Consider the following 27,768-nt stretch of genomic DNA (forward strand, 5'->3'; position numbering starts at 1 on the left):
GGGCAGGAGATGTAAGAGACGCAGGTTCAATCCCAGGGTTGGGAAGATCACCTGGAGAAGGGCTTGGCAGTCCACTCTAGTATTCTTGCCTGGAGAATCCCATGGACAGAGGATCCTGGAGAGCTACAGTCAGTAGGGTTGTAAAGAGTTGGACACGACTGAAGCGACTTAGCACGCACACATGCCTGGTTATTTATATTGCTACATAAATGCTGTATTACTTGCAGTACATTGAGGTAAAAATACATAACTACTGAAGTTAAAAATGTTCACCCGTATACACCCCAAGAATCCTCTCTAGCATAACACAACCACCCTGTGGGAAGCAGTTTGGCCAGCCTCTCCTTTCTCAAGTGCCACCATTCTCCTTGGTTTCCATGACTTAAGGCCTCCTCACTGTCTCCCAGTTTTTTCGCTGTGTCTCTAGACTCTTTCTCAGGCACCTCATCCGTTGACTCTCATTCATACTGACTCAGTTTTATACACTTGGTCAGGGTGATTTCATCCACTGCCATGGCCTGAGCATAAGCAGATCTATGTTATCAAAACCTTTCTCAACTGGGGCTCTTCATCCGAACCACAGAATGCAGAACTCAACTCAACTGCCTGTTTGCTCAGTTCTCCCGAGGAGAGCTAGTGCCTTTCTAGATCGGGAGAGAGATGTTCATTCCTACCAGATGGAGGAGGCCTTAGCACTTCCTGCTCTAGTGGAAGCCCAGCTGAGAAAGGCTCCTCAACCCCCGGCCCACCAGCACTTCTTCCTAAGGAAGCGGCACCTGTGTCCACTGTGGTGCCCAAGGCAGAAACCCGACGGTTATTCTGGGAGCTCCGTTCCCCCCTCCCCCGCCCCCTCCCGTCCTCCTGTGTCTCCACATCTGGACAATCCCACTCACCTTAGTGTTAGTCGTGTTAGTTGCTTAGTCATGTCAGACTCTTTGTGACCCCAAGGACTGTAGCCCGTCAGGCTCCTCTGCCCATGGGATCTTCCAGGCAAGAATATTGAGTTGGATTGCCAATTTCTTCTCCAGAGGATTCCCCCAACCTGGGGATCAAACCCGGGTCTCCTGCATTGCAGGCAGATTCTTTACCATCTGGGCTACACGGAATAATTCTTGAATTTCTTCCCTTCCCATTCTCCTTTCTGCCATCAGCTTGGTCAGCCCATACCATTTGCCCCAGGATGACATATATCAACCTGAGTGGTTTTCGTACCTCCACTGTTCTATCCTCCACTGCTTCCTTGGAGAATCTCAGTAAATGCACATCTTGTTATGTCATTTTCCGACCCATGGCTCTCCAAAGCCCTTCTGATAAAGCTCCGTATCCTCCATGTGGGTGCCGGCTCGTGCTGTTAGCCCATTCCCTCCTCTCTGCATCGGGCCAGCGCCTCCTTCACCTCTGCCTGGGGTACCCTCTCCTTTCACTCACTCCTCTACCTCACCCCTTTCTTTTGTGAGTCTTGATCTTCAGTTTTCGTCCAGCATGCTGGACACGTGAACTCCTCCTCTAAGGAGCAGCCAATGCTCTTGGATCCGCAGCCTCAGGAGTTTGCAACATTAAACTGGACTTACTAGCTGGTCACTGTCACCCTGCAGGGCCACTCCCATCCCCAAGGAGCCAGGTGTGTTCAAAGGGAGCAGTTCAGCCTCTGCCCCACAAATTGGCTAACCTGGGAGACCAGGCAAGGGGCTGTGCTTCAGCTTGTGGCTGCTCAGAGCCTGTCTTTTCACTGTTGGATGTTTTCCTAAGAGAACTTGAATTAATAGCTCAGTAATGAATAATGAGGGGCTGGCACACACTCCTGTTTTCTTAACAGAATTATGGCTGCCAGCTTCACTGTGTTTGCTACAATATTGCAAGGCTCTGGAATCCCCTGGGAGACTCCCAGTAGTTATAACATCTGTGGCATGGAGATGGTTTCCAAAAGATTGTACTGAAAAATCATCCAAAGAGGTACAGCTATGTTCCTTTTGACCAAAGGGTTTTAACCGGCACCCATGGCTGGGCTTCAGGGAGTCTAGGAACCCCCTAAGATTACAGGAGTAGTTTGTATGTCTGTGTGTACATGTGCTTGGGGAGATGGGCCATGCTGGGGACCAAGATGCCAGTTTTCCCTTTGGATAATTAGACATTTCATTTATTTATTAAAATATTTGAACACTTGTTATAATTTGCCAGGCACTACCATAAGCACGGAGAAGGCAATGGCAAGCCACTCCAGTACTCTTGCCTAGAAAATCCCATGGATGGAGAAGCCTGGTAGGCTGCAGTCCGGGGGGTCGCTAAGGGTCGGACACGACTGAGCGACTTCACTTCTCTTTCACACACTGGAGAAGGAAATGGCAACCCACTCCAGTGTTCTTGCCTGGAGAATTCCAGGGAAGGGGGAGACTGGTGGGTTTCCGTCTATGGGGTCACACAGAGTCGGACACGACTGAAGTGACTGAGCAGCAGCAGCATCATAAGCACAGCTTCCCCGATGGCTCAGTGGTAAAGAATCTGCCTGTGATGCAGGAGATGTAGGTTGAATCCCTGGATCAGGACAGTCCCTTGCAGGAGGGCACAGCAACCCACTCCAGTATTCTTGCCTGAAGAATCCCATGGACAGAGGAACTTGGCGGGCTACAGTCCACGGGGTTACAAAGAGTAGGACACGACTGAAGTGACTGAGCATGCACGCATCCTAAGCACTGGGGGCATATATCAGTAAAACACATACACACACAGAAAAGTATCTGCACTTACAGCACTTATATTCCAGTGGGAGAAGGCAGATAATTAAAAAGTTAATTACATTCTATGTTAGAGGGTGCCAAGAATCACAGAGAAAAAGTAAGCAAGGTTGTTTTGAGATAGATGAAGTTTTGAATACAGTGGTCCAAGAAGGCATTATTGAAAAGATAATAGTAAGTAAAGACCGTTGAGAGAGCAAGCTACATGGATAAGGGCATGGATAAAGGGAAGACGACCGTGTCAAGCAGAGGGATCAGCAGTGAAAAGCTGGGGGATATCCCAGTCTCTTCAAAGTTACTTTTGTTGACATTAAGGCAGACAGCAGGGTCTGAGAAAATATCACCACCTTCCAGCAGAGTGGAACCGCTGAGCAGCTCAGGTCAAACCATTTTCTGTTGGATGAACCAGGCTAGTTTGTCTAACCAAAGAGGCAGAGAACATCACTCTGGACCAGGGGCCAACATTCATTATCAATCAAACCTGTTAGTTCTAACACGAGTTAGAAAAACTAACTAAACTGTTAGTTTTCACAAGGTGAAAGCACATATACTTTTGGCTTAAATTTCCAATCGTCATTTTGGTCACTGGCCATTTTCAGGAGATCAACAGCCTCTCAATAGAAAAGCTTACTAACTGTAAGGGAGAAAGAGAGGATATTAAGATTCAAGGGGGAGAAAATTTTAACTTTGATTGCCTGTTTTCAGCTAAATTCTCTTTGTTCCAACAAAGAGACTCATTTGACAATATTTTGTAGATTTGTAATCCATTATAAAGATTTTGGCTTTACTCTTAGTGAGATGGTAACTTATTAAAGACATGATCTTACATTAAAATTATGGTAAAATATATGTAAAATTTACCATCATAACCATTTTTAACTGTTACAGTTTAGTGGCATTAAGGACATTCACAGTATTATGTAACCATCACAACTATCCATTCCCAAAATGTTCTCACCGCCCTGCAGTGTAACTCAGCACGCATTAAACAATAACTCATTTCCCCCTTCTCCCAGCCCCTGGGGAACCCCCGTTCTCCGTCCTGTCTCCAGTGGATTTGACTGTTCTAGGCACCTCATATAAGTGGATTCATACAGTATTTGTCCTTCTGTGTCAGGCCTATTTCAGTTAGCATCTGGCTTCGGGGTTCATCTGTGTCGTAGTATGTATCCGAGTTTCATTCCTTTTTAAGGCTGAATATCCTGTTGTATGTATAGACCATACTTTGTTCCTTCATCTGATGATGGCCATTTGGGTTATTACCACCTTTGGCTCTTGTGAGTAATGCTGCTGTGAACGTGGATGCACACATACCTGTTTGAGTCCCTGCTTTCAGATCTTCTGAAGTGGACTCACTGGATCAAATGATCACTCTCTGTTTAATTTTTTGAGGAACCATCCTACTGTTTTCCACGACAGCCGCACCATTTTACATCCCCACCAACAGGGCACCAGGGTTCCAGTGTCTCCATTCTCACCAACACTTGTTTTCTGGGTTTTGTTTTTGTTTTACAACAGCCATCCTAGGTGTGAAGTGGTCTCATTGTAGTTTCTTATTTGCATTTCATTAGTGATTAGAGATGCTGATCATCTTTTCAGAGGCTTTCCTTACATTTTTAAAGTATCAAATAGTTTACTCAGGTTTTTCTATAACATCTTATGGAAAAACCCAAAGCTCTTTGGCCAGCCGAATATCACTCTGGCTGCTGTGTTGAAATTCTCAATTGTGAGGTGAGATAAAGGCCAATTAGAGGGGCTTCCCAGGTGATTCAATGTAAAGAACCCGCCTGCCAATGCAGGAGACGTAAGAGACACAGGTTCAATCCCTGGGTTGGGAAGAACCCCTGGAGAAGGGAATGGCAACCCACTCCAATATTCTAGCCTGGAGAATCCCATGGACAGAGGAGCCTGGTGGGGTACAGTCTATACAGTCGCAGAGTCAGACACGACTGAAGCGACTTCACATGCATACACACAGTAGTCGAGGTATATGATGTTGGTGGCTTGGAAGAAGATGACAGCAGTGGAACTTGGGAAGGAAGAGGGATAAGGTAAGGTAAGGAGGATGGCCCATCCAGGTAAGGAGGCTGGCCCGAGTGGCGACTGGAGAAGGAGGAGGTAGTCTCTGGAACCGAGGATGTCCTCTGGAACCCTGGGAGACTAGGGTATTAGTTCACACCGAAATGTTTGCCTATATCCCCAGGACAGTAGCAGGGATAACACAGGGGAGAAGACAACTCTGGAGTAGGACACAAGACCTTAGAAGGTAAGGGAGCACCCAGGCAGAATACTTGGCAGTGGCGATGTTGAAGTCTTTAAGGGGACGAGGGGGCATGCATTTTTAATAAGTGAATTTTGAAAGAAAATAAATATTCTAAAGTGGCAATGGTCAGTGAGCCAGACACTAGGTGAACCTGCGGCCAGGGTGCGAACCCCTGATCTGCCCCGCTGAGAGACACCAGAGACCTGTAGACCTTGAGGAAGGCAGGAACTAGGAAGAGCTCACACATATAGACGTATTTTGGTGACTGAACCAAAGGAATTCCAGAGATCACAGCAGGGTATCATCAGGAAAGGACACGTCATTGTGGGAGGGTTGGGGGCCGCAGGTGCATGGCCAGAGGCTGAACCACAAGGAAGGGAAGCCCTGGCACCTCACTCTGGTCTTGACTGAGAGCAGAAGGCCAGCAGTGGGGGCAGCACCCGAGGCAAGGTGGAAGGAGTTCTGCTCTCTCAGCCCCTAGCTGTGTGCCTAACAGATCACTTAGCAAGTTCATACATCTTGTGTTTCAGTTCAGTTCAGTCACTAGTCATGTCCGACTCTTGGCAACCCCATGGACTGTAGCACACCAGGCCTCCCTGTCCATCACCAACTTCCGGAGACCACCCAAACCCATGTCCATCGAGTCGGTGATGCCATCCAACCATCTCATCCTCTGTCGTCCCCTTCTCCTCCTGCCTTCAATCTTTCCCAGCATCAGGGTCTTTTCAAATGAGTCAGTTCTTCGCATCAGGTAGCCAAAGTATTGGAGTTTCCGCTTCAGCATCAGTCCTTCCAATGAATATTCAGGACTGATTTCCTTTAGGATGGACTGGTTGGATCTCCTTGCAGTCCAAGGGACTCTCAAGAGTCTTCTCCAACACCACAGTTTAAAAGCATCAATGCTTCAGTGCTCAGCTTTCTTTATAGTCCAACTCTCACATCCATATATGACTACTGGAAAAACCATAGCTTTGGCTAGACGGACCTTTGTTGGCAAAGCAATGTCTCTGTTTTTTAATATGCTGTCTAGGTTGGTCATAGCTTTTCTTCCAAGGAACAAGTGTCTTTTAATTTCATGGCTACAATCACCATCTGCAGTGATTTTGGAGCCCAGAAAAACAAAGTCAGCCACTGTTTCCACTGTTTCCCCATCTATTTGCCATGAAGTGATGGGACCAGATGCTGGGATCTTAGTTTTCTGAATGTTGAGTTTTAAGCCAACTTTTTCACTCTCCTCTTTCACTTTCATCAAGAGGCTCTTTAGTTCTTCGCTTTCTGCCATATCGGTGGTATCATCTGCATCTCTGAGGTTATTATTATTTCTCCTGGCAATCTTGATTCCAGTTGTGGTTCATGCAGTCCAGCATTTCTCATGATGTACTCTGCATATAAGTTAAATAAGCAGGTGACAATATACAGCCTTGACCTATCCTGACTTGGAACCAGTCTGTTGTTCCACGTCCAGTTCTAACTGTTGCTTCTTGACCTGCATATAGATTTCTCAGGAGGCGGGTCAGGTGGTTTGGTATTCCCACCTCTTGAAGAATTTTCCACATCTTGTGTTTAGATAGCTACTTTAATCTAGCTTAAACAATAATGAGAGCTTATTACTCCCATACATACCCTTCCAAAGAGGAAGGGCAGCACTTTAGGAACTGACTCAGCTGTGCAGTTACGTCCTCAAGGACCCAGTTTCTTTATATTTCTCTGTTGCACCTTTTATGGTGGTGGCTTCATTCTAAGACTGGTTTCACCTCATGGTCACATGGTGGCTGCCAAGAATACTCAGGAAAAAAAATACATAATTTCCTTTTACACATCTAGAATGACTCCCTTTTAGTATCAGTCTCAGAAAAATGTAAGCACATCTCTATACACCCAGCAAACCTCTCCAGCAGTCTCACTGGGGCTGAATTTGGTTAACATGTCCACTCTTGAACTAGTTCTCACGGTCTCTGAAATACCATGTGTAGACTGGCCATGGCAAAAGGGAGCTGTCCTGATCAGTTTGGAGCATGTAAGGCCCACCTGTTGCTGAGACAGTCAGCATATTGGCTGTAAAGGGGAAGGGTCATGCTGAATGAAATCTGAGTATTGTTAGGAAGATGGGATTTCCAGGTGACTTGGTGGTAAAGAATCCGCCTGCCAGTGTAGGAGACACAGGGGATACAGGTTCAATCCCTGGGTTGGGAAGATCCCCTGGTGTAGGATTAATGGCAACCCACTCCAGTATTCTTGCTTGGAGAATCCCATGCACAGAGGAGCCTGGCAGGCTACAGTCCATAGGGTCGCAGAGTTGGACATGCCTGAGCGGCTGAGCACGCACACTATTAGGAAGGAGGAACGAGTAGATTACTAAGAATGTCCACTCATGAACTGAGCCATCATGCAGACTGAATGAATACTGTGCAAGGATGCCTTGCTTTTTCTTCCTTGACAGGTTCTTGGAGGTAGCACTCGAGAAGAGCTGTGGGAGAGAAGAAAGGCAGATGGGGGTGGAAGGAGGTGAGGAAACAATAAATTCGGGTTAAGAACTAAATGGGAGAGCAGAGCTGGATGTGACTAGAGCTGTGACATGGATGTCACAAGAGTATGCCTGTCTGAATTCTCCATAGAAATTGAGAGTAAATATTCCTCTGGTGCCTTCCAAGTTCCCCTTTCCCCAGAGCTGATTAGGGCCTAATTGGTTCATCTCTGTACCTGTCTGTGCTCAAAAATGTTCAGTTGCTCCCAGCTGTTTTATGTCAGGCTAGAGACATTTGCCTCACCCTGGAATTCCAGACTCTCTAGAATGAGTACAGCCTGTGTTTGGCCTCATTTCTAATTATTGCCGTATACCAATTTTTCCAGTGGTCATGTATGGATGTGAGAGTTAGAATGTAAAGAAAGCTGAGCGCAGAATTGATACCTTTGAACTGTGGTGTTGAAGACGACTTTTGAGAGTCCCTTGGACTGCAAGGAGATCCAACCAGTTCATCCTAAAGATCAGTCCTGGGTGTTCATTGGAAGGACTGATGCTAAAGCTGAAACTCCAATACTTTGGCCACCTCATGCGAAGAGTTGACTCACTGGAAAAGACTCTGATGCTGGGAAAGATTGAGGGCACAAGGAGAAGGGGACGACAGAGGATGAGATGGCTGGATGGCATCACCGACTCAATGGACATGGGTTTGGGTGGACTCCGGGAGTTGGTGATAGACAGGGAGGCCCGGCGTGCTGTGGTTCATGGGGTCGCAGAGTTGGACGCGACTGAGCGACTGAACTGAACTGAACCAATTTATCCAAATCTGTCCATACAAATGCAACCAAACTGGACTTGCGGTTGCTTCACAGCGCCCCCTCATCCGCTCCCCTGCCTGCCTTTGTGCGGGTTTTCCTGTGCTGTGAATGTTGGTGTCCCACCATTCCTGGCCTACTCTCGCACCTTGAAAGCTGAATTCAAATGGCCGTTCTCTAAAGGAGCTGTCGCTGGGCCTTCCACGCCCGTCTCCTCATCCCCTCCTCACTGCTGGTGCGCTGCCAGCCTTCGCTGCTGGTGTCGCCCGCGCTAAACTCTGATTCTTGAGGACGGTGAGGTTCCCCTCCTCCATCCACGTTCATCCTCCTGTTGTTGTTCGGATCCTAAGTCGTATCTGACTCTGTGACCCCATGGACTGCCGCACGCCAGGCCTCCCTGTCCATCACCAACTCCCGGCGTTCACGCAAACGCATGTCCATCGAGTCGGCGATGCCATCTCACCCTCTGATGCGGTCTTCTCCCCCTGCCCTCAGTTTTTCCCAGCATCAAGGTCTTTTCCAGCAAGTCAGTTCTTCGCATCAGGTGTGAAGTATTGGCGCTTCAGCTTCAGTCCTTCCAGTGCATATTAAGGGTGGATTTCCTTTAGGATTGACTGGTTTGATCTCCTTGCTGTCCAAGGGACTCTGAAGAGTCTTCTCAAGCACCACAGTTCATTCTTTATTTTCTCATTTAAAAAGTTGTGGGTGTCTACTGCATACTAGTTACTGGGCACACAGAGGTGACGAAGCAGCCCTGAGTAAACACTGGTTGGGCCTAATGCTGCTGAAAAGGGACTCGTGCCAGCTGACGGGATTCCAACTAGGGGCCCAACTGCACTAACGAACTGATGTCCTCTCTGTTGATATTCCACTTCTGAATGTAACCATATCTGCCAGAACCTTTGCCTCAACAGGCCTTAAATGCATAGCAAGGTTGAGTTTTTATTGCCAAAGTAAAGCAAAGAACTGAGACAACTTAGACAGCTTATAAATTGTTCAGGAAAAAAACCAACCTTTGAAATGATTGAGTCATTTCAGTTTTTATTCCAGAGTCATACAAAGCACTGTCATCTGTATTATTTAGAAGTGGCTTTCAAAACATTTTTGCCATGACTCATAGTATAAAAAACAATACCCTTCACATCACAATCCAGGTCCTATTCATTCATTCCTTCTGTAAGTACTGACCACCTACTCTATGCCAAATACTATACATACTCAGCAGAATACAGTAGGAAACAGGTAGGCAGGAAGAACAAAAGCCCTTGCCCTCAAAGACCTTACATGCAGGTGGAGCATATGATTAAGTAAACACACACACACATAGAAAAGGAAGATCCATGAACCAAAACCTCCTATTTCTACATGCAATGTACTCTGATATTTTCTATTAAAAAAAAAAAAAAGCGGGTCACACCCCATTTGGCCGTTTAGTTGGCCTCTCAATTCAGTAATGTATTGAGACCTGCACTCTGAAAAACACTGATCTAGGTAATTTATGAATTAGGCAGTGTGTGTACTGTTCCCCTTTTACAGAGGAGACAGAGCGACAGGTAAGTCTCAAGGTCAGCCACAGTCACCTGCAACCCAAGGGAAGCACCACTGGAGCCCACTGCCACCCTCCCCATTATCCTCTGCAGTCCTCACTGCTGTCGCAGTCCCTACTTTGATGATGAAATCCTGAGCTCTGCCTGGGACAGACCTTCTCTCCCTGCCAGGGAAGATCACATTAGTAACTTCTAGGCCTGACGAGACTGCGTGTGCGCAGGTTTGGCGGCTCCTGAGTCACGCACTGGATGCTGCTTCCTTGCTGCTGTACCAGAGTGGGCGCCTCTGCGCTGCGGCTTCTTAAAGAGCAGGTCTTAACTCATCTCTTCCCCTTAAAGCACAGTGCTTTACAGAGCATGCATTAGTAAATACACATGGAACTGAACTAAATTTGTAAGGAAAGAGGTGGAGGAGGTGCTTACTAGTCAGGACTGGAAGATTCAGATGTTTAGGCGATATCTATTTAAAGGGCTGAGACCAGAAAAGATACCACTGGGAAAAAGATCTTTTCACCCAGGTTATAAAAGTTACATGTTTGGTAGAAGCATCAATAGTATAAAAACTATTCAATCCAAAAATGTTATATCCCTCGCATCAGTAGATTTAGAATGCCACCAGTAGCTCAGGGATTGCACAGAAGAGTAACTTAATTCAAGAAAAGGAGGACCAAGGCGGGCCAAGGCTAGCTGCATGAACCTGAGACAGGCAGAGGCAAAGGGCTGGGGGCGCACCAGCAGTGGGAGAAAGGGCACCTCTGCCGTAAAGGCGACCATGACAATGGGGACAGCTGCCAACTCACCCAAATGAGGAAAACCAGTCCCAGTTCTCAACAGTGAGAATCTAAATGGCACAGCCATATCTAGAACTGTCCACTCCTGCTTCGTACAGTTTAGGTGAGATGGGGCTGAGTGCATGGAACAAATACCTAAGGGAAGGAAGGAGAATCTGTTCGAAAAGGGACATGAACTTTTTCTAATTCTTGACTCAAACTGTAACTTCCAGTTTAAAGTCTCATCCTACCACCAGACAGGATAGGGACTGAAGGCCAATTTGAGGTCAGTTATAAAAAATACTATATCTGTGATACAGTGTAAAACATAAAGATGAGTTGACTCACTGGAAAAGACTCTGATGCTGGGAAAGGTTGGGGGCGGGAGGAGAAGGGGACGACCGAGACTGAGATGGCTGGATGGCATCACCGACTCTGTGGACATGAGTTTGAGTGAACTCCGGGAGTTGTTGATGGACAGGGAGGCCTGGCGTGCTGTGATTCATGGGGTCGCAGAGAGTTGGACACGACTGAGCGACTGAACTGAACTGAACTGAAATGACCTCTAAGGTTCAGGGACCTACATATGTATGGATTTTTTAGATATCATGAACACTGAATTCTGTAGCCCATGGTTTTCAGACTTTATTTTGGATTAGAGACACTAATTCCATAGGACTAAGGTCAGTTATGGGACTGCATATTTAAGAAAGCATCTTGGATTCTGTTCAAAGATGTATCATGTTGATAAACTTGCTTAACCTAATTCTTTCCTCTTTAACTGAAAAGGGGCTCAACTTTGTTTCTAATTAGAGCAAAAATGGGCAATAAAACTGTTCAGGCACACCATTTATGTAGTAACACTAAATAAGAGCATGTACAAAATTTAAAGCTATATTTCTTATTGTTTTTAATAGCATTTAGTCACATAATTTACATTGGCATAGGTTTATAAAAGGTATTTACGACTGGCTGGTAACTTATTTGCATCTTGGATTTTCTTTTAAAATTGAGAATAGGGAAAACTAGTTACCAGTTAAAGGATATTTTAGGATATGATGACTATAAATGCAAAAGGTACACTGACATCAATTCTATAAACAGCAAATGTGAATGTAACTTAAGTCTATTGGTTCACATTTTTAAAAAGCACCCTCATTTATTTATAAAGTACTTTAAATGGTTCTTGAAACTCTACTGTAGACATGATATATTCAGTCCAACTAGTTTGGAAGGTGGGTTATGTGACCACATCCAATTGTGGGTCTGATTCAGAATTAAAAATCAAACTGCCTTACACACAGATTATAGTCCTGAGCAGCAGCATCAGTTCCCAGACAGCTTCCAGAGCTTTCATCATCCTGGTCGGCCTCCTTTCTTTGCTTTCACTTACACATATCTTTCTTTTAAAGAAACAAAACATATAAAAAAAGTCCACCAAAATTCTGAAAGTCACAGTCTGTATAGCACTGAACGACAGTAGCTTTGGCATTTGATATTACAAAGTCACTTCCATTACAAATCTTTTCTTCACTCTGGGTCAAGGCGAGGTAAAACAGGAAGAATGAGATTCCCAAATGCAGAATCTTGAGTTATGAAGTATCCCGAAGAATGTGCATGGGCATGCTTAGAAAGAGTTGAAAAAAAAAGAAAAAAAAAAGGCAACTGAGTTATTAAGTCACAGTTCTTCAGCCAAGGCATTAAATCACTTACCCTTTCTGAGTGCTTAAGACCAAGTTTGTTTTAAAAGTCAGTTCTGCTGCTGCTCATTTTGTTTAAATACACAGAAGATCTACAGTAATAAAGAATTCACATTAACAAGTTGCACCAGGTACTAATTTATCCTCCCTACTCTCTTCCTTGTGGTTTGTATCAGTCAATAATTGAGTCAAAGACGCGAATTACTTTGTTCCTGGAAGTGGGGAGGAAAACTAGCAACAAGGTCCGAGTGCTCTGCTCTTGGTCAGTGAAGCAGGAGAGTGAGAAAGAAGGGCAGAAGTTGGAAGGAGAAGGGGGAAGGCAGCTGATTACTGGCGATTAAGATGCCAACACTTTGTAGAGAATGCTGGAATGTAAATAACAAAACCACCAGTGATGTCCTTTGTCACTAAACAAAGGACTGTTTATAGGTGGTCTACAGGGAGATGATCTTTAATCTAATGTCACTTGCAATTCTGAGATTCTAAGGCTTCAAAGCATCAGTAATGATGTCTTGTCCAAGGTCTCTGAGAATCTTAAATTATCCAAGATCAATGAAATACTAAAACTGTTCATCACAGTCAATTTTTTTAAGACGATGGGTTGTCAGATTTCCATATTAGGAGTTAAGTCTTGCTCAGTCGTGTCCAACTCTTTGCGACCCTACAGACTACAGCCCACCAGGCTCCTCAGTCCATGGGATTCTCCAGGCAAGAATGGTGGAGTGGGTTGCCATGCCCTCCTCCAGAGGATCTTCCCAACCCAGGGATTGAACCTGTGTCTCTTATGTCTCCTGCACTGGCAGGTGGGTTCTTTACCACTCAGTTCAGTTCAGTTTAGTCACTCAGTCGCGTCCGACTCTTTGCGACCCCGTGAATCGCAGCACGCCAGGCCTCCCTGTCCATCACCAACTCCCGGAGTTCACTCAAACTCATGTCCATCGAGTCGGTGATGCCGTCCAGCCATCTCATCCTCTGTCGTCCCCTTCTCCTCCTGCTCCCAATCCCTCCGAGCATCAGGGTCTTTCCCAGTGAGTCAACTCTTTGCATGAGGTGGCCAAAGTATTAGAGTTTCAGCTTCAGCATCAGTCCTTCCAATGAACACCCAGGATTGATCTCCTTTAGGATGGGCTGGTTGGATCTCCTTGCAGTCCAAGGGACTCTCAAGAGTCTTCTCCAACACCACAGTTCAAAAGCATCAATTCTTCGGCACTAGCTTTCTTCACGGTCCAACTCTCACATCCATACATGACCACTGGCAAAACCATAGCCTTGACTAGATGGACTTTGTTGGCAAAGTAATGTCTCTGCTTTTTAATATGCTATCTAGGTTGGTCATCGGAGAAGGCAATGGCAAGCCACTCCAGTATTCTTGCCTGGAAAATCTCATGGATGGAGGAGCCTGGTAGGCTGCAGTCCGTGGGGTCGCTATGGGTCGGACACGACTGAGCGACTTCACTTTCACTTTTCACTTTCACACATTGGAGAAGGAAATGGCAACCCACTCCGGTGTTCTTGCCTGGAGAATCCCAGGGACGGGGGAGCCTGGTGGGCTTCCGTCTATGGGGTCACACAGAGTCGGACACGACTGAGGTGACTTAGCAGCAGCAGTAGCAGCAGCAGGTTGGTCATAACTTTCCTTTCAAGGAGTAAGCGTCTTTTAATTTCATGGCTGCAGTCACCATCTGCAGTGATTTTGGAACCCAAAAAAATAGCACCACTCAAAACAGATATGCTGACCATTAAAAAAAGAATCCAAGCAACAATAAATCAGTAAGACTATCAAAGGACATAACAGCATGAGCAATTTGAAAAATATATATGTACTATTAAACCAGCCAGCCAGTTCAGCTTCTTGAGTTCATTCAGGCCATCCAAATATCCTACACTCTTTTGTGCACAAGCAGTCTCTTGCCAGGTGAGGCAAAGAATCAATCATGACCACGTCAGCAACATAAAATATACTTTCATTACTCCTGTATTGGTCCTTCGAATCCTTTGGGCATGACTGAACGCCAGCAAACCACTGCAATTATGTATGGAACATTTTTATTGATACTGCTCCAGTGAAATACAAAATAAGAACTGTGCTGGTTTCCAAGCCCCGGGAAATCTCCAGTGAGACAAGAATGTCAGTCACACTTTTCTCACCTGCAAAGCTGCCTTCTGCTGGGCTGCAATGTGCTGCTGCTCAGCGTGGTCCCGGAAGTCCTTGTTTATAGTGGGTCTCGAGAGCGCAATGCTGAAATGAGAATCTTAGTTACTTGACTATTTAGAGACTCCTTTACTTCTGAGTCACATTTTTCATTAGATATTCTATATAGGGATTATTTAAAAAACAAAACATCTTCGTGAATAAGTCTTTTTTTCTTCTTCCACTGTTTAATTTATATGGAAAAGCCCATACTATTTACTAGTGCTTCAGATTATCTCCTTTTTATCAATGATTTATGGTCTTCTGCTTTCAAACTTGGAGAAGGCAATGGCAAGTCACTCCAGTACTCTTGCCTAGAAAATCCCATGGATGGAGGAGCCTGGTAGGCTGCAGTCCATGGGATCGCTATGAGTCGGACATGACTGAGCGACTTCACTTTCACTTTTCACTTTCACACATTGGAGAAGGAAATGGCAACCCACTCCAGTGTTCTTGCCTGGAGAATCCCAGGGACGGGGGAGCCTGGTGGGCTGCCGTCTGTGGGGTCGCACAGAGTCAGACACGACTGAAGTGACTTAGCAGCAGCAGCAGCTTTCAAACTGATTTGAGGTACTCTGGTCTATCATAAAGTTACATTTATGATGAAAACTAAAGAGCTGACTATTTCAAGCAGATGGTAGAGCATACTAAGGCAGGGTTCAAACCTGACACATTTGCAGAAATTTATGATTCAGTAGGACTGGAGGTCTGGAGAGGGGAGAAGTGGGTTGTCAAAAAATGAGTCTAGGAAGGAAGGCCTGTACCAGGACATGTACAGCCTTGTGAAAGAAATCAAGAAATTCGATTCCTAGGCCAGGAAATTAAACATAAGAGAATGATAAATGCTCGGAGACGGAAGTGAGAGGGAATAATAAACAATTAAAGTTCACATTTCTGACTGTGATTACTAGTAGATCTGTACCACTCATGGCAACAAGTAAGCCAAGAATGCTAAGTGGGTAGAGAGGGGAGATGAGTTATGAAACACACCAAGTGTGAGACGCCTGTAGGACCTCAAAGTGCAGATGTCCAGGAGGCACTTGAGAGAGGAGTGGGCTCGAGATGCAAGCGTGTAAAAGCTATCGGCACATAAGTAACAGGCTGGGAAAGTGGATGCAACTGTCCAGTGAAAAGACGCAGATGGGGCAACTGGGCCTAGAGCAGAACTCGGAGGAAGACCGAGCTCAAGAGACAGGCAGTGGAGAAATGTCTAAAACAGACACCAAGACGGTCTAACAGTGAATGAACGGAAGCCAAGAAGAGTATTTTAAGGAGGAGGGAGCTGTATACAATGGAATAAAAAAAATAAAAAGCTTGTCATTTGTGACGGCAAATACCATATGAGCTCACTTATATGTGGAATCTAAAAAACAAAACGAAGAGACCTCTATACACCTGAATCTAACACAATATTGTATATCAAGTATATGCCAATAAAAATTAAGACAAAAAATTAACCAGTAATAATAAAAAAAAAGAAAACAAGACTCACAGATAAACAGGTGGTTAACAGAGGGGAGGGGTGTGAGGTGGGAGAAACAGGTAAAGGGGATTAAGAGGCACCAACCCGTTAGAAAATAGGTCACAGGAATGTAGTATGCAGCGTAAGAAATGTGATCAACAATATTGTAATAACTGTGTGTAGGGACAGATGGTTACTTATTGTAGTGATCAGATCACAATGTATGCAGATGTCAAATCATTATGCAGGAAACCTCCAGCTAACATAATACTGTACAGTAACCTCATGCGAAGAGTTGACTCACTGGAAAAGACTCTGATGCTGGGAGAGACTGGGGGCAGGAGAAGGGGACAACAGAGAATGAGACGGCTGGATGGCATCACCAACTCGATGGAGGTGAGTTTGAGTGAACTCCGGGAGTTGGTGATGGACAGGGAGGCCTGGCGTGCTGTGATTCATGGGGTTGCAAGGAGTTGGACACGACTGAGCAACTGAACCGAACTGAACTACATTTCAATTTTTTGAAAAGGAAGAAATCAGTGGTTTCAAATAATGCTAAGCAGTCTAATAAGAAAAGGACTTTGGTTCACCAGATTTAGCCACAAGGAAGTTGCAAGTGACCTGGCCTCCAATCCATTCTCTGGGACTAGGGTGGGGAGGCCTGGAAGTCAGACTGTAGTGGGCTAAGGAGTCAGTAAGTGAGAGAGCAGAGATGAGCAGGTACAGACAACTCTTTAAGAGACGTGCCTGAAAGAGAGAAGGCGAAGTTAAGGTGGCGGCTGAATGGAATAATGGGTGTCAGGGAAGAGATTTAAGATGGCAGAAATGAAATAAAATAAAGATCATTAAGCTACCTCAATTTTACCTACTTGGCATAATGCTTAAAAAGTGAGACATTAACAATAATTTCATGAATAACAATAACCAAAAAACACAAAACTCTTTTTTTTGCAAGTAGGCTATAGAGAAAATTAAATATTCTGATTACAATGAAAATATTTAAAATCTAATCAATTTTTTAAAATCTAATTTTTTCAAATCCAACTAGGAAATAAAATGTCACATGTTAAATTCCAGTGTTAAAGAAACAAATCACTGCCAACCAATTTTAGTTCTGTCCAAGATACTTTTTATATCACTAAATATAAAAACCAGATTATTCTTCTATACCTAGCTCCAGGATGATTTGTTGAAGATTGGTTCTGCATTAATAACTTTCTTTTTTCTTTGTCCAGTTCTGCCAAGATTGCAACTCTATTTTTGTTTTGAAAACCTAAAATAAGAGAGGGGGTGGGGAATGAGAAAGAAAACAGATTAGAGCTATTTTATAAGCCTAGGCTACCTAGAAATCCAGAAAGCAAAATTTTATTCTCTAACATGATAATGAACTACTAGTAAGCAGTTTTCCTTCTCTATTGCCTATTTTCAACCAACTGTAACAGCATTATACGCAGATAAAAGCGAAGTATAACAGTGACTGAGGACTTTTAAGACTTAGTTCTACAGAATTTTAATCACCAAAGATGGGTAACAGCATTTGTTTCTTAAAATCTCTGTGGCCCCAAATCCTGCAGGGACCAATCTCTACCTTGCTCAGTCAATCTCTGAAGTGGAGATTTTCTTAGTTCTCAGTTTTAGGAGTCTTTATGAATACTTCTTTCACGGAAGTGGAAAGCATGAAAAGTACTAGATATACTCAGGTCAAAACAGTATTTCTTTTTCTCAACTGCTTTCATTCAGAAATGACACACACAGTCTTTCAAGGAACAAGTCAAAGAATTGCAACTGACTAGCAAACAGTTCTGAGAGAGAAATGGAACATAACTGAAAGTAAAGGCTATGGTCAGGTCTATTAGGCTCTTATTTTCTGATCTTGTCTGATGTCCCAAAACTGTACTTCCTTCTTGACCTTTCAAAAATTTATATGTCAGTTTTTGCACAAAACATTTACTATATTATAGACATATATAGTCAACAGAACTTAAGTAACAATAATAGCTTATTTCAAATTTGAAACTTAAGGCAAAAAACTAGGTAGTCTATTTGTTACGTGAAGTGCGTTATGCTTAGTCACTCAGTTATGTCTGGCTCTTTGCGACCCTATGAACTGTAGCCCTCCAGGCTCTTCTGTCCACAGGATTTTTCAGGCAGGATTACTGGAGCAGGTTGCATTTCCTCCTCCAGGGGATCTTCCCGATCCAGGGATTGAACCTGAGTCTCCTACATTGGCAGGCAGATTCTTTACCACTGAGCCACCCGGGAAGATGAGTTATGTGAAGTAGTTAAGTATAATTTACTATAGCAAGATTCTCCCACTGTTAAGGTTTGCACAAACTTAAAGGCATAAATATATAAAATTTAACTTCTATTACAGTCACTACATGAACTGTTTTTTAACACAAACTATCTCTTGCCATAATTCAGTACTTTACTTTTATGTTATTTTACATGTATCTTAAAGTTAAAGGTAACTTTTACCTTCTTAGAAGCATGAGGGTAGCAAAACATATTATCTCATGTACAGTGGGAAATACTTACTATTTCTTTATAACTGAACTTTTTCCTAATAAAATTACTTTATAATGCAGCACACTCTAAAAGTTCCACTTTCAGAACTATAACTCTGTCTCCATTCACAATCATATGTACTCTCATTTCCACATTCATTTATAGAAACATTTTAATACCACACATTTCTGTATCACTAAAAATATTCTGGAGTAACTAGCATTATATCAAATTGCACTTAAAACCTAACAGCTAATAATTCACATTGTGTGAATAGTTCTTTGACACTTAAACAAGGACTAATAGGAAATCTTTTTATTGAAAAAAAATCTAAAACTAAAGAATGAAAATTAGTTTGATAAGTGGAGTTAGGATAATATACTTTCCAATCACAGTTATTATACTGCTTTCATAACAATGATTATTTTTAAAGATACTTTAAAAATTCAAATCCTTTCAAGTAGTTATCTTACAAGCTATATATTCTTCACAACTCTACAGTAAATCGAACTATATCATCCTAAGAGAGCTGTTTAGGGGGAGGTTCCCTGGTGGTCTAATGGTCAGCACTGTACACCGTGGCCTAGGTTCAATCCCTGATTGCGTAATTGAGACCCTACAAGCTTCTTAGCATGTCCCGTCCACAAAAAAACAAAATAGCTGTTCAGTATTGGAGGAGTCCATTCCTCCAATTAGTTTATTGGTTTACTAAAACTATTATTAGTTTAACATGTTTTAAGTTATTTATTGTGTATAAATGACATACAGACAGGCACTAAGGCAGATGCTAAGAATGCAATGATGTGTCACAACTTGACTTCATCTGGCTCTCGTGGTTCTTTAAACATTCCAGTGAAGATAGAGATTATCGAATAATTACACAAATGAATGTATAATTAGAGTCTAAGATGAGCAGTCTGAAATAGAGAAATGAAATCCTATAAGCATTTGTAACCATCACTGTAGCACTCAATGTTGAATCAACCTGCCTCAGACTGGAAGGAGGGAGAGCAGTGTCAAAGCAGTCTCCCCCAGGAAGGAATGCTTGAGCTGAAACGTTAGATTAATTAGTTTAATTAGGGGTGGAGGGACAAAATAACCCTTCCCCTGGGAGAAAGGTCACGGAAGCTGCAAGGTTGAGAACAGACTAGATAAGAGAAAAAAAAACAGTAAAACAAGCTAAAGATGAGAGATTGTTTATGGCCAGAGAAAGGAACAGACATCATAAACCCAAGAGCTTTTTATGCAGTTAAACCAATGGGACAATGAGAGAATCAATATGAAGTAAGGAATAAGGTGTCATGGATGATTCTGAGGTTTCTGGCTCATGTAGTTAAATGGTACATTATTTCTGTTGCTGCTGTTAAAAAAAAAGACCACAAACTTAATGGCTCAAAACAACAGAAATCTATTATCTTTCGGTTCTACAGGTCAGTAATCTCACTGGGCTAAAATCAAGAGCTGCAATTCCTTTCTGTAGGCTCTAAGAGAGAACTGGTTTCCCTGCCTTTTCCATCAGACATGATGAGTTCCATCAGAACTCAGACCTTGCCTGAGTTTCCTGGCTTGTGGTCCCCTTTCTCCCACTTCAATGTCAACCATGTTGCACCCTCTGACCCTTCTTCTGTGGTCATCTCTCTCTGACACAGAGAGAGAGAGAGACAGGACCGATGGGCATAACGATGACAACTCTGAAGGATGGTTATATGAAATATCAGTTCAGTTCAGTCGCTCAGTCATGTCCGACTCTTTGCAACCCCATGAACCACAGCACACCAGGCCTCCCTATCCATTACCAACTCCCGGAGTCCACCCAAACCCATGTCCATTGAGTCGGTGACACCATCCGACCATCTCATCCTCTGCTGTCCCCTTCTCCTCCTGCCCTCAATCTTTCCCAGCATCAGGGTCTTTTCCAATGAGTCAGCTCTTCGCATCAGGTGGCCAAAGCATTGGAGCTTCAGCTTCAGCATCAGTCCTTCCAGTGCTCACTAAATACTAGCTATTACTTTTATTATCACTTAGTGTTCTCTATCATTTAGATTGTTAACCTCACTAGATTCTTTTAAAATATATATATATATATATATTTATTTGGTTGCGCTGAGTCTTAGTTGAGGCATGTGGGATCTAGTTCCCTGACCAAGAATCGAACCTGGCCCCCTGCATTGGGAGCCCAGAGTTTTAGCCACTGGACTACCAGGGAAGTCCCCTCACTAGATTCTTGTCAGCCCCATTCTGACAATTCTCTTTCAGTAAACAGGTTTCCATTACAAAGGGTAAAACATTTGTCATCAGGGAAATGCAAGTTAATACTACAATGAGATGTCACTTTACACCCTCTAAAATGGCTAAAATTAAAAAGACTAACAGTGCTCTATGTGCAGCAACCAGAAGTATCACACTTTACTAGAGGGAAATCCCATGGACAGAGGAGCCTGGTGGGCTACAGTCCATGGGGTCGCTAAGAGTCAGACACGACTGAGCGACTTCACTTCCACTTTTCATGCATTGGAGAAGGAAATGGCAACCCACTCCAGTGTTCTTGCCTGGAGAATCCCAGGGACAGAGGAGCTTCGTGGGCTGCCGTCTATGGGGTCGCACACAGTCGGACACGACTGACGCGACTTAGCAGCAGCAGCAGTAGCAGAGGGAATTACACACACATAACTGGCCTCCAAAGTCAGTCTGAATGGACTTGGGGATCACAAGCTCTCTTTTACTATACAATCTCGTTCTAGTTTACATAACATTCTGCCTCAATTCAGTTTCATTCCTATTTGAACCTGGGCCTACAGATCAATTCCAGCATCAGAAAACTACTGTAGTGCCTTTGCCTTGGCAATGAAGAATGAGACAAAAAGAAATCTAGCTTTATTTATTTAGAAATCTAGCTTTAAAAAACCAACTCCAAATTGTGTCTTTGCATCCACACTCTCATCTTTAAAAAAGGTACAAATACAAGAATTTTAAGCTGATTTTTATGCATCACTAGGATAAATTCTTAATTGAGAGGTAGCATACCTTAGCACAAGCCTGAAGGGTAAATTTGCTTTCCTTCTGGACCATAGATGGTTTAGGTACTTGGGTCTGAGGTCGCCACCAAGACACTTCCCAGGAGCTATGCTACTCCAATCCTACACAGCATCCTGAAATCACAGCTAAGAACATCCAAGGTGGCCCCAAATCAATAGTTCCCATCACTGGATTGCAGGAATTACAGTTATTACTCTAAGCATTATGAGACAAGTATAAAAGAAAAGAAGTAGGGTGTTACTTCACCAGAGTTCTCTGTGTAGCTGAAATCAGGTTAGACCAATCTCCCACCTGCCAACACATGATCACAGGACTCTGATGTTTACCAGTCATGAAAGCCTCCTTCCATAGGAATGGTACCTTGGCCAAATTCCAGTGTGACAATCTGCCTCTACATATTAAATTCTCAAAATGTTATGTATCAATCATATAATTATTATGAACCCATCAAATGTTCCACACTATGACGAATGCTAAGGAGAATGGAGAGACTTCAGTAACTCCCAAGAGCTTGTGAAATTCAGCAGCTCAGATTGCTTCTGTAGCATGACAGACTGCTGGATCTAAAAGATGGCCTGTCCCCTACAGTAGAGACATTAATATATCACACCACACAGATGAAGATTTCTGTAAAAGTCACTGTTCTTTCAGTTATTATTGTATGATAATTATGGAACTTTGTCTTCAATCTTCATAATAAGTAGTTCCAATACACATAAACAGTACAGAAGTAATTTAACATAAAAAGTAAAATGCAGTAGCTCCAAATGAAGTTTATTTTCCCTGAGTCTCGAGTCTACAGAACATGATATGGACTCCCTCTGCTGGTGTCTAATAGCAGCAGCTGATGATACCAAAAACATCACTGCCAAAACAGCAACAAAAGTCAAAGGACTAAAGTAACTTCGCTTCTATTTAGGGGATGTTTCATAGTGGCTCTGACTACGGATCAATCAATGGCAACAGTAAATATGATTGTGCTTTATTCCAACTGCTTAAAAAAGTTATAAGTCTTGAATATCTGTGCTATTACAACAGAAGGATAAAAATATTTATTTTGTTTTCATTTGGACTTCATGGTGTGACTTTTAGAAACCTATTTTCTCTCCAAAATGGATTTCTCTTAGTTTCATTTTGGTTCAAATTAAATTTTTAATCTGAATCCCTATAACCTGTTGAAAAGAAGAGGTCAAAGACCACAGGGGAATGCTGACCTGTAATTAGTCCATAGAACACACAAATCACTCTTGGGTATTTGAGAGAACAGAACTGCATTAGCTGGTTACACCCAGTAAAGCTGTCACCACAGCTACTTTTTTACAATATCACATTTCTATAAAGGGCTTCCCAGGTAGCTTGGTGGCAAAGAATCTGCCTGTCAAGGCAGAAGACTCAGGTTCAATCCTGGGAAACATTCCCTGGAGAAGGAAATGGGAATTCACTCCCGTATTCTTGCCTGGAAAATCCCATGGACAGAGGAGCCTGGCAGACTGCAGTCCATGGGGTCACAAAGTGTTGGATGCAAATGCAACTTAGCAACTAAAACTTTCACACCCAGGATGGATTTTCTAATCCAAGTACCCTTTGAGGAACTGCCCCATTTTGACTGCTTTGTATAAAAATAAAGACTATTCTTTAAGACAAAAAAAAGTGAGCAAGATTTCAGCTGCTGCAGCCCAACATAAAGGAGACAAGAGTTTGTTTGGAGTATGAGTTGAACCAAGCCATCTACTAGAACAAACATCACATTTCAGAGGAATATAACAGAATCCAGGGTCTCTATAACGTATTAGTCATAGTACCCAGGATTTCATAATAAATCACTTAGTGTAGTAAGAAACTTGGGCTTCCCTTGTGGCTCAGCTGGTAAAGTATCCACCTGCAATGTGAGAGAGCTGGATTCGATCCCTGGGTTGGGAAGATCCCCTGGAGATGGCAAAGATTACCTATTCCAGTATTCTGGCCTAGAAAATTCCATGGACTGTATAGTCTATGGGGTCACAAAAAGTCGGACATGCCTGAGCGACTTTCACTTACAGTAAGAAAAAGAAAAATGTGACCCATACTCAAAAAAAAAAAAAAAATGCAGTCAACAGAAAACAACTCCAAAATGATCTAGGTGATGTAATTAGCAGTGACACAGAACCTGTATCTAGACTCTTAAAAAAAAAAGCTGATAATAAAAATAACCCAATTTTTAAAAAAATGAGCAAAAGGAAGTCTGAACAAACACTTCACAAAGATTTGCAATGGCCAATAAGCACATTAAAAAGTGCTCAACATTTGTCATCAGGGAAATACAAGTTAATACTACAATGAGATGTCACTTTACATCCTCTAAAATGGCTAAAATTGAAAAGACCAACAGTGCTCTATATGGAGCAACCAGAAGTATCACACTTTACTAGAGGGAAATCCCATGGACAGAGGAGCCTGGTGGGCTACAGTCCGTAGGGTCGCTAAGAGTCGGACATGACTGAGCGACTTCACTTTTCACTTTCACGCACTGGAGAAGGAAATGGCAACCCACTCCAGTGTTCTTGCCTGGAGAATCCCAGGGATGGGGGAACGTGGTGGGCTGCCGTCTATGGGGTCGCACAGAGTTGGACACGACTGATGCGACTTAGCAGCAGCAGCAGAGCGAATGTAAAGTACACTCCACTGCTCCACTCCTGGCTATTTATCCATATATCTGCAAAAAGACTCGCAAATATTCAAAGCAGCTTTATTCACAATGACGCAAACTGATAGAACCCCAAAGTCTCCAAAAAGGAAAGCGAATAAGGAACCGTGGTAAATTCACGCAGTGGATACTAGTTTGCAATAGGAAAGAATGAGCAACTGACACATGGCGCAACACGGGCGACTCTCAGGCAGCACCGTGGGTGTGGGCGGGCACAGGCATGGCCACGACGTTTAAGTGAGACCAGCTGGCTTCATCCATCACATGGGCGCTTAATCTTGATATGGAGAGGGAAACACAAGTTTGCTTCAACTTTTCAAGTAGCTTTGTAAGTCTCACTTACAAGGTGGAACTGAATACTTTCTGGAGATTAAACTTTGCTTCTGAAAACTTACTTTTAAACAAAACAAAAACTCCTTACTTGGGATGTTTCTTACTTGATTTGCTTAAGGGAGCTCTTAACACACATGAAATGTGTATGGAAAGTTTTTCAAACAAATGAAAATAAAGGCACGGATATGGTCCAATGACTTCTTTAAAAGTGGTTCTGATCTCAAGTAAAAAAGTAAGAGAAGAAATGTCAGAGGGGGACCTAAGGTTTACAATGTGAGCAGTATTAACACAGATTAAAATATAGGATTAAAATATAGATGTTCCAGATGTTCAAGCTGGATTTAGGAAAGGCAGAGAAACCAGAGATCAAATTGCCAACATTTGCTGTATCATCAAAAAGCAAGAGAGTTCCATAAAAACATCTACTTCTGCTTCATTGACTATGCCAAAGCCTTTGACTGTGTGGACCACAACAAACTCCGGAAAATTCTTACAGAGATGGGAATACCAGACCACCTAACCGGAGAAATCGATACGCAGGTCAAGAAGCAACAGTTAGAACTGGACGTGGAACAACAGACTGGTTCCAAATCGGGAAAGGAATATATCAAGGCTGTATATTGTTACCCTGCTTATTTAACTTATATGCAGAGTACATCATGAGAAATGCTGGACTGGATGAAGCACAAGCTGGAATCAAGATTGCTGGGAGAAATATCAATAACCTCAAATATGCAGATGACACCACCCTTATGGCAGAAAGTGAAGAACTAAAGAGCCTCTTGATGAAAGTGAAAGAGGAGAGTGAAAATTTGGTTTAAAACTCAACATTCAGAAAACTAAGATTGTGGCATCTGGTCCCATCACTTCATGGCAAATAGATGGGGAAACAGTGGAAACCATGATAGACTTCATTTTTGGGGGCTCCAAAATCACTACAGGTGGTAACTGCACCCATGAACTGAAAAGATGTTTGTTCCTTGGAAGAAAAGTTATGACGAACCTAGACAGGATATTAAAAAGCAGAGACATTACTTTGCCAACAAAGGTCCGTCTAGTCAAGGCTATGGTTTTTCCCGTGGTCATGTATGGATGTGAGAGTTGGACTGTGAAGAAAGCTGATCGCTGAAGAATTGATGCTTTTGAACTGTGGTGTTGGAGAAGACTCTTGAGAGTCCCTTGGACAGCAAGGAGATCCAACTAGTCCATCCTAAAGGAAATCAGTCCTAAATATTCATTGGAAGGACTGATACTGGAGCTCCAATACTCTGGCCACCTGATGTGAAGAACCGACTCATTTGAAAAGACCCCAACACTGGGAAAGATTGAAGGCAGGAGGAGAAGGTCACGACGGAGGATGAGATGGTTGGATGGCATCACCAACTCGATGGACATGAGTTTGAGTGAACTCCGGGAGTTGGTGATGGACAGGGAGGCCTGGCGTGCTGTGATTCATGGGGTCGCAAAGAGTCGGACACGACTGAGTGACCGAACTGACTGACATATAGACAAAATGTTGGAATTACTTCAAATATGTGATTTTACTTTGCTAGTCTTTTTTTTTGCTATTCATTTTTAATTCTGCCTACCGTAAGTGCCCTATGCTAAATTTTCTATCAAAATACTTTACTATAGAGAGGAAAAGTTCCTAGTAATAAAAGATATTCCAGGATGCACTTACCTTGTCCTGAAGGGTTTGCTGCCATCTTCCTATTCTGTTTCAACTGTGTTCAGGGGTCAGCACTTTACAAACACCTGTAAAAAATGTGTACACACTTATCTTCATCTCTTCAGAAACATATGGCTGAAAGGAACACAACTAAAGCAAACACCTCAAGTTATTTAGAGGGCTCAGTTGCTTCTGTCATGTTTGACTCTGCGACCTTAAAGCCTGCCAGGTTCCTCTGTCCATGGGATTTTTCAGACAAGAATACTGGAGTGGGTTGCCATTTCCTACTCCAGGAGATCTTCCGACCCAGGGATGGAACCAACGTCTTTTATGTCTCCCACATTGTCAGAAGGGTTCTTTACCTCTAGCACCACCTGGGAAGCCCACTTAATTAGACAGTGAAAGTCAAATGTTTATTCGTGCAGATGTTGATACCAAGTTAGCATTACTGTCTTTAATTACATCGTTAGGTTATGTTTACCAAATACTACCAAATGTTTCAACTAATTGATAGTATCAATGCGATTACAGGGCTAGGAAGCAAAAATCACTCACCTATAGTGCCTCTGGATTCATTTAAGATACCTACCTAACAACTACTGTGTATACTGCTTAAGGCTAAAAAGGGAAACAAGCCGAATATTTATCCAGTACATACTCTGCACTCTACACTATATAAGATGACTGAAATTAGTTATTTTGTTTATCACCACTTTATAAATGGGGAGATTGTGCCCAAGGTCACGAAGCTAGTGCGAATACTGTTAGTTTTAAAATTCGTGCTTTTGAACCAGGCCTTGGGTAGATCCCAAATGAGCAAGACCCTACTTTTGCTCTCATGAAATGTACAACCCAGCGGGAAAACACTGTCTCATTCAAGCAACCATACTAAAAAAAAAGTTTAACACGCGCTTTTTACAAGGCGTAAACAACGCTCTGTGAGCAGAGACGAACTGATACTGGCGTGATGAGGTATGCCTTCTAATACGCGCACGAAAGGACAAGAGCTAGTAAACCACATGTCGGTTTTGAACAAAATAATGTTAGGTGTCTCCTGCGGCTTAAGTACAGAGCAGGCGAAACCGGGTTAGGAAGGAACAAGAGGGCCATCCTGAGATGGGCGACGTCAAGCAGGGGCGTTACGAGGTTGGACCAGCGTCCCAGAAGGGTCCCTGGGGCGTGCGTGGAGGGCTGGCGCAGCGGCTGCGGCCGAGACCCAGGACAACACGGGGAGCGAATGCTGGGAGGCAAAGCTGACCGGGAAGCCACTACCCCATGGCAAGGGATGGCGGCAGCAGGTCAGCGCCGGGGCCACACTCCTCCATAACCGGTGCCGCCAGGAGGGCCTACTTACCGCGAGGCGGAAGAGCCCAGGACCGCCTAGCCGTCAGGTCGCGTTCTCCAAGGGGGCGCGACGACTTAAAGACCCGCAGCTCGAGCGCAACGTGCAACCCTACAACCCTCCCGCCCGCGCTGCTCTTCCGCCTCCCAGTGACCTACCCACTAGGCAGCGGAAGTCCCGCCTCCCGCCTGGACCCAACGGCCGCTTCATGCATACGCAACTTCCTTTCCAAAGAGTGGCAGCCAGAGAGGCTCAT

The 27,768-nt window shown here is 43.5% G+C and overlaps 1 protein-coding gene and 1 long non-coding RNA gene across 3 annotated transcripts; one reads left to right on the forward strand and one right to left on the reverse strand.

The window, feature by feature from the left end:
- Window positions 1-9,292: 9,292 nt before the first annotated feature.
- On the reverse strand, window positions 9,293-27,677 carry INIP (INTS3 and NABP interacting protein). 2 transcript variants are annotated; one of them, XM_088838280.1, is made up of 6 exons: window positions 27,525-27,677; window positions 26,183-26,256; window positions 21,474-21,610; window positions 17,112-17,214; window positions 14,437-14,527; window positions 9,293-12,214 (listed from the first exon to the last, which is right to left on the reverse strand). In XM_088838280.1, the coding sequence occupies exons 4-6, from the start codon at window positions 17,147-17,149 to the stop codon at window positions 12,119-12,121; spliced, it is 225 nt and encodes a 74-aa protein (XP_088694406.1). In that variant the 5' UTR covers window positions 17,150-17,214; window positions 21,474-21,610; window positions 26,183-26,256; window positions 27,525-27,677; the 3' UTR covers window positions 9,293-12,118. The 2 variants fall into 2 exon arrangements, with proteins under 2 accessions (XP_088694406.1, XP_055283579.2); XM_055427604.2 differs by lacking the exon at window positions 21,474-21,610.
- LOC129557062 (uncharacterized) lies at window positions 13,250-14,056 on the forward strand. The gene is made up of 2 exons (XR_008686161.2): window positions 13,250-13,615; window positions 13,909-14,056. It is a non-coding gene; the product is annotated as an uncharacterized LOC129557062 (long non-coding RNA).
- Window positions 27,678-27,768: the final 91 nt, after the last annotated feature.

Source organism: Moschus berezovskii, chromosome 7 (genome assembly GCF_049115385.1).
Source record: "Moschus berezovskii isolate FMDL1 chromosome 7, NW_MosBer_1.0, whole genome shotgun sequence".
NCBI lineage: Eukaryota > Metazoa > Chordata > Mammalia > Artiodactyla > Moschidae > Moschus > Moschus berezovskii.

Excerpts from the sequence above, each read along its gene's own strand:
- INIP (XM_055427604.2), bottom strand. The coding sequence starts at position 26,207 with ATGGCAGCAAACCCTTCAGGACAAG. Across the intron at positions 14,528-17,111 it reads ACAAATCATCCTGGAGCTAG|CATTGCGCTCTCGAGACCCA; the intron begins GTATAGAAGAAT and ends TTCTCATTTCAG. Across the intron at positions 12,215-14,436 it reads AGCAGAAGGCAGCTTTGCAG|CATGCCCATGCACATTCTTC; the intron begins GTGAGAAAAGTG and ends ACTCTTTCTAAG.